Genomic DNA, 7,503 nt, shown 5'->3' with positions numbered 1-7,503 from the left:
TTAACCATTGGGAGCCGTGGCAGAACGTGCATTTTTAACCATGTTCCTGAGGCCCTGTGCTGGATCCTGCTTAACAGGGTGTGGGTGCCCTCCGTGCTTCACTTGCTGGATGACTTTCTTCTCGTGGACACCCCCCACAAAGGTTCCAGCGCGTCCCTGGGCAAACTGTGGCGCTGTTTTGGGTCTCGCCCCCTGCTTAGAGTTTCTCGGCATTACCTTAGATTCCGTAGGCATGAAAGCATCTCTCCCGCTCGATAAATTGCTGTGCGTTCGCAGCATCGCTGCCTCCCATTCTTCTGCCGTCTCCATCTCTAAACGTCAGCTGCTCTCCCTCCTCGGGCATCTCAATTTCGCCATGCGCATAATTCCGCAGGGGCGCTCGTTTTATTACACTGTGTCTCTCAATTGCATGATCGCGTGTCCCTCGATGACGGGTGCCGCTCTGATTTGCATTTTTGGTCTCATCTTCTGGAGCATTGGAATGAGGTTTCTTTCTTTTACGACAGACTCCCTGCGGTTTCTCACCAACGCTGCCCCTTCCGCAGGTTTTTTTTTTTTTTCAAGACCAGTGGTTCGCAGGCCACTGGCCTCCCAAATTTTCCCAGTCCGATTCCTCCGCCCTGCATGAAATCTACCCCATACATTTTCCTTATTCTGTGTAATCAATTGTGTACCTTGTTCTTGTTAAAAGCATTTGTGTCGACACTCAGGACAGGTGTTTTTTCCCCGTATAAAGACGCACTTCTGGAGTCCGTTTTCCTTTTAGCTTTCTATGCATTTATCAGATGCGGTGAATTTGCTACTCCTTTTAAATCCTTCAAACCTGATAGTGATATTACTTTCTCTGATCTGGCCTTTCACGCTAATCACTACTGCTTACAACTTAAGCATTCTAAACGCGGAGGAGCTTGCTCAGTTATTGTCGCCTGTACAGATACACTATTTTGCCCATTAAAATCCATGTTGAACTATCTTAAAGTAAGGCCTTCTACTAACTCCCTCGTGCCTCTGTTCATTATTTCGGGGGATCGTTCCTTGTCTAAAGGGTGGTTTAGGCAACATCTGGAAGCAGTTCTCCTCAAATCTGGCATTTCACCGCAGCATTATTCAGGGCATTCATTCAGGTTAGGGGCCACTACCACGGCGGCCAATCAAGGAATGTCTCGGACCTCGCTGCAAAGGCTGGTTTGGTGGACTTCTTCGGCTTACTCTTCTTACATTCGTCCCGATGTCAACATCGTCCTCACCAATCAATGATCTAAAAAGCCATAATCCGGTAAGCTTGTTATAACCTTTGATGGTGTTTTCATTTGGGCCACGGGTGGCATGTCTCACATCCACGGGGCAATCTCGTTCATATCGAACTAGATAACTATATATATATATAAAACTATACAAGTAATAGTACAAGAAGATGGTTTATGTTTATGGCTACAATGCTGTAAATGGCGGAGATGGCTTGTTTTTCTTCATGTTTACCGGCCGAGTTGCCCTAACAGCATATAACCGGTGGTAATGTTATTCTTCAGTTTAGCCATCGCTTTGACGGAAATATCCTGTTCATAAATAGATTTAATTAAAAACAAATACGGAAGCAATTTTTCATTCTATGTACCGGCCCAAGTTGCCGTACCGGCGGAGATGCCGTGTTTTGCTGGCCTGAGTTGCTGCAACGGCAGGAATGCCGAGTATGCTGGCCTGAGTCGCCGATGATGAAATATGTGCAGTATTTCGCATGCTGTTTCGGGTATGGATCACTGCATTTGCTTTTCTGTTTCAGATCCGTGCCACAAGGCTACTTTTATTTCCCCTCTACCGCCTGCTTGCAGCGAGTGGTGCTTTCAAGGAGCCGCGGCCAATCAGAAATCCTGAACTCGACAAAGGTGTGAGAACTCGTCGTTGCAGTTGTCAGGCCCTCCACCAGTCTGCCACTTCACCTCGTGTCTTGAAGGTAAATTCTCCATTTTGGGGAATTCCTTTGTTAGGAGTAAGGGGTTACCGGCTGGTGACTTCCCTACAGGCTGCTCTTTGGCCTCAGGGGAAGCTTCAGGCCTCACAGAATAGTCTAACCAAAACTGTTAGGTTCCAACACCTGTGTTCTGTCCCAGGTTTCTCCCTAAAATGGAGTTTATCCTTGCTCTTGGGGAAATTACTGGAATTGTTGGGTCTTTCTAATTATAGAGTGTGGTCTATACCTACTCTATCTGTAAAGAGTCTTGAGATAATTCTTTTTATGATTTGATACTGTGAGTAAAATTGAATTGAATTAAATTGATAAGGGTAGTTGGTACATGAACATTTTATTGCCAAAGATCAATGTCCGACTCTAGAATCCTATCATAAAATCAGTGACCCGGAAAATCTAAATGTGTAGCAAGGGGTGAACTGGAAAAGACATTAACAGACTGACAAAATACGAATATTTATTCCAAAACAAAAAGGAACGCTACATTCTCCGGTCTCATTCTCAAGAGAGAAATGCATGGTGGCTACAGGGAGCCACCTACTGGGGATATTTTGTGGCCACAGAGTAACTTTTTGTTGCCACAGGCTATCATGCCATGCTTAAAATTGCTCTATGAGTTCCTGCATGGTTTCAGCGTGATTTCATTTTTGTCTCAAATTGCAAGCATCTCTCCTTGATACGTTATCTGACTGCCCCCTGAATACACTATGAAAAAGCTTGGTCTCGGAAGACAACACAGGGGTTGTAAACGGCAAACACTAGGGGCACAGGCTGTGCACCAAAATACAACAAACCACTCCAGCCAATCACCAAGATGGTTGGGGAGGGGGAGGTGGGGGTTAGTGACAGTTAAGGTGTAGACACATTTAGCCGGCCGACCGACAGAAAACCCCATCGATATGATCAGTTGCATCGCCGAGGTCCAAAAAACTGCCGCGGGACACACTCACCTGACACCAACTTGAGAAACATAATACGTCTTGATAACAGCAGGCGACGCTACTCTGTAATGTCGCCCAAGAAATGAAAACCGGAAATTGCGCAACATCTTCTTCTTCTTCTTTGGGAATTCATGGCAGCCGGTGACGATCGTCACTTCCGGTTTTCTCATTCACTGGTTCGCTAGTGAAGTACGCGGCACAACCAATGGGCGCTACTCTGTGTTGTTGCCCAGGGAATAAAAACCGGCAGCTGACAGGACGAACGAGTCACGTGGATTTGTTTTCTCCGACATGGCGACCGTTCAGAATACGATCTCATATTGTACTAAAATAGTTCACCGAAACGTGTTTCTGAGAAAATTTTAAGGCCATGCAGTTGCTGAATCTGTCTTCATTTCAGATCAACAAAGGTCAGTTTAAAAGATTTCCATCAGATTTTTAATGAGTCTGACGTCCTAGTCAACCCACTCAATACGTCAGGTCGGCGTCAGTCGAAATGAACGCCAACAGCCCCTCAGACGGACGACAGCACGGGACACACCGAACAAATTTTAGTCACTGACCTCACCAGACTGTCTAACGGCCGATAATCGGCCTGGTGTGTCAGCGCCCTTAGTCATGATAGTTATGGAAACATGGGGGGAGGGGTGAGCTTGCTCTCTTTTGTTTGGAATTTACTTGGAACGTCAACAGAAGTGACCATGCAGGAACTCATAGTGCACCTTTAATGTCGAACCCTATCAAACGCTGAGGGCTGTAACGCGTTGGTATTTGACGTCCTGGGAAGGAGAACTGCCTGCAATCAACCTTTACAGATGTTGGGCCAAGTAAATCCTTAAAGTCAACAGTGAATCTTGCTAAATAATATTTTTAATGTTAATGCAGCCTTGTACAACAGTGACAAAAAGATGATGTGATTAAATCTTTTTGAGAATGTTTTATTTGTTTCATCATGTTTTCAAAGTTATTTTAGCAGTTATGAAATCAAGTACAATTTAAAAAAATATGTAAAAAACTACCACTGAATCCTTTCTTGTGGGCTTGACTTTTGCCATATTGATAATCACATTACTGGCTTTTTATTTTAGTACACTACATTGCATAAGTATCTAGTGATAGTACAACCCAGTCTCACGGCAGTTCGTGAAAACGTTCACGTAATTTAATTATTGATTTGTGTACATGGACACATTTATGTCGTTTTTTTCGTGATGGTCAGCCTGTTTTTTAAACTAACATATTTCAATGGGAAGCATCTTTCCTGATCACAGCACAATTCTTTCTGCCAGTTGGGCTACAGCAGAGTAGCTGTATACAGCTTTGCTATTATTGGTATATTTAGCCCTATAACTGCTCTTTTAATCAACATTTATTCACCAGATCTTATCATGGTTTATATGTATTTCTTTTAATGTTATTATTTTGTGCAAAATGAAATTGTTAAGCAGACAAACTGATGAAAAATAAATGTCAAATGTAAAGAAGATACATGTGCAATTGATAGATATATCAATATAATATATAGGTCTATTGATAGAATAATAGACCAATACTTGCCGTCCGTATATTGCTACAGTATTGACACAGAAAATATCGTAATACTATGGTGTATAAATATTTCCCCCTACCTCTAGCATTAACATATAGTGCTTTTCAAGTTCCTCTAAGACAATTTACAACAAAGCACATTACAACAAAACATTTCTCCACCAGTTCTTACAACATAACTCAGTTTCTCACAGATGTTCATTATTTCTAGTTTCTACATCATTTTCCTATAAAAAATTATTCACGGGTTCAGCAACCAGCAAGATGCTCTTTAACATTAGTTTACATTTTACCAAAGACGAGACTTTTACATAAGCTACGTATTTTAGACATTTGCATTCCAAACATTAAAGGGTTGAAGATCGGTTGGCATGTCAGGAAGTATAATGACATAAAAATGTGCAACATCATGGGTACACTGCTCATATCAAACCTGCTCTGTACTATTTCAAAGAAACCCCCAAAAGAAAAGTTGAGTATAGAAGCAAGGTGAGGTGTGCAGGTACTGACAGCTTTCTGTCTGGTCTGTTTAGAACCTGAAAAACACACTTTAAGGATCTTCATGTAAGTGTAAAGGATTAAACTGAGAGGACCAAAGATTACAAGACAAGTGTTAATGAGTCCATAAATGTTGTTCACTGTGGTGACAGAGCAGGCCAGTTTGACGACATAATAGTTGTTACAGTACACTTTGTTAATGATGTTCCCACACAGCTGTAAAGAGGAACTTAAAAATATCGGGACAGCAGTTGCAAAAAATGGAAATAACCATGTTAGAGCAATAAGCATGGCAACCTTGTTAGATGTCATACGTGTGTTATATTGCAGAGGATAACAGATAGCAAGATATCTGTCATAAGACATTACGGATAAATTAATGAATTGTATACTTGCATAAGTATACAAACAGAAAATCTGCAGGAAACAGAAGGGAGCATAAATAGTGTGAATGTCTGAGAGGATCTGAACCAGAAGGAATGGAAACAACCCTGTACTACCATACAGTTCATTTACAAACAGGCTGCACAGAAAAAGGTACATAGGTTCATGTAAGCTTCTGTTCATACAGATAACCACAATCAGCAGTAGATTGGCACAAAGTATTAAAGCATAAAAACACATAATGATCAAAAAAAGTAAGTATTTAAAGAACCCAATATCAAAGTATGCACCAAAAGTGAAATATGAAACCTGTGTAGAGTTCATCATGATCATCCCTTTGGTTCACAACACAACCTTTCAAGTTTGCACAGGATGAACAGTTGACAATGTTACATTTTGTAGGTTAGCAGAAATCAAATTACTTTAAATGTCACATTTACACTTATTCTTGACTCACTGTATTAACACACAAGCAGTATTCAGCCTGCAGACAGTAAATACATCAATTCTTACAATAACACAGACTCTTCAAACCTACCATTTACCTTATTTAAAGTCAATATAATGTTTAGGTTAGAAATTACAGATCCGACAGTTTATGATATTGCATGATTCATCTTACATTCATCAGCTGTCTAGCTGCAGTCATGCTGTCACTGCTTTAAAACTGAGAGGAAACTCTGTGTCTGCTTCTTTTAAACTCAGAGGGTGTGCACATCAGCAGTCAGGCCTCATTACCACGGGACACATGTGATATCTGAACTTCTACTCTGACCATATTAAAAAACAACATTGGTCAGTAAAACAAAAAATAAGCAAACATTGATTAGTGCGAGTAATCATTTGTCAATGTTAATAGGCCTAATATAGTCATGTTTTTTATATATAGAAACTAGGGGTGGTACGGTTCGTATCACGGTTTTAGGGTCACGGTTTTCGGTTCTGTACGGTTCTTGTTATTTTTTCTTTTAATCTTTAACACTCCAGAAATATACTTCACCATATGATACATATCTTAATTATCCACAATGTAGGATACAGTATTAAATAATTATATTGTTAGGCTATATCATGCACAAACTGAATTTGACTTGACTTTAAGCACATTATTTGGACCATCTCTGAGGAAAGCTAGCTGAGATTTTGATACAGCAAGAGGGAAGACATTGATGATTTCAACATGCTTTTCATTTATTTGGCAAAAAATGGAGAATGTGTATTGCCATTTACAGGAACTTATGTGCCTTTTTAGCACATGAAGATTTAAATATTACAGAATATCTATTGAAATAACTTGCATTTATCAAACTGCCAACTTCAGTGTAGCTCTTACAAAAATGTATCCTTTAAAAGAAAAAGAGAGGAACTCTTAAAGCTCCATCTATAAGTCAGAATACGTTAAACATAAAAACAGTTTACATTGTTAGTTCATTTCCTATCCTGGCCTGGGCTGGGACACACAGTCATACGGTTTGATAAAGTACTTATTGACTTATCATTGTACGTACAATAACGAGCGTAGCTGTCAGGTCCTCCTGTATACGTCTCATCTCCGTTTTTTCCTGCATCCACCATGTGTGTGTGTTTGTGTGTGCGCGCGTCAGTCGCGGGGAGGACTGAGCAGCCCCACCCGCTGCAGAGAGCTGACAGAGAAACAGCAGCCGCTTCAGCGACTTTAGAGTGAAAAAACGTTACAGCGTACATTGATATTAAAATGTCTACAGGTTGGCCGGACGGCCTTAAATGTTTTGCACGGTCTTTCTCTGTAGGTTTTGTTGGTAACTTGACCACACCTCTTCTGTCGCACGAAAGGGAAACACACTGTCTGAGGTCACATACGGGCACCTGACGGGCACGAGGCTACATTGCGCATGCGTCAAACCGTGCAGCACACACACTCTCCGAACCGAGATAAGCGGACCCAGCGGTTTGGATGTTTTTTCATGAACCGTGTAAAAATACGGATAAAAAATAGGACCATTAAAAGGACTGTTAAAACCGAGACTGACCTCCTTTTACAAGCAGTTTCTATGAGCCATATTTACATTTATGGGTAGGTAGCGCCGCCCTCTAGTGCTGTAGTAGTTATGGCAGGAGAAAACCAGGAAGTCATGTAACCTGGTATTAAGACTAAGCAGCATCTTCTGTGCCAAGAAGTAATGCCAA

At 41.2% G+C, this 7,503-nt stretch overlaps 1 protein-coding gene across 1 annotated transcript; it reads right to left on the bottom strand.

Moving 5' to 3' along the window:
- Positions 1-4,737: 4,737 nt before the first annotated feature.
- LOC120572346 (olfactory receptor 52D1-like) lies at positions 4,738-5,670 on the bottom strand. Its single transcript, XM_039821625.1, has one exon. It carries the CDS (start codon positions 5,668-5,670, stop codon positions 4,738-4,740), a length of 933 nt encoding a protein of 310 aa, XP_039677559.1.
- Positions 5,671-7,503: the final 1,833 nt, after the last annotated feature.

Source organism: Perca fluviatilis, chromosome 2, assembly GCF_010015445.1.
Source record: "Perca fluviatilis chromosome 2, GENO_Pfluv_1.0, whole genome shotgun sequence".
In the NCBI taxonomy this organism is placed as follows: Eukaryota; Metazoa; Chordata; class Actinopteri; order Perciformes; family Percidae; genus Perca; species Perca fluviatilis.
The sequence above is the reverse complement of the archived record's forward strand: the minus strand, read 5'-3'. Positions and strand labels throughout refer to the sequence as shown.

Bases quoted from the DNA above. Each gene is read 5' to 3' on its own strand.
- LOC120572346 (XM_039821625.1), bottom strand. From the start codon at position 5,670: ATGATCATGATGAACTCTACACAGGTTTCATATTTCACTTTTGGTGCA.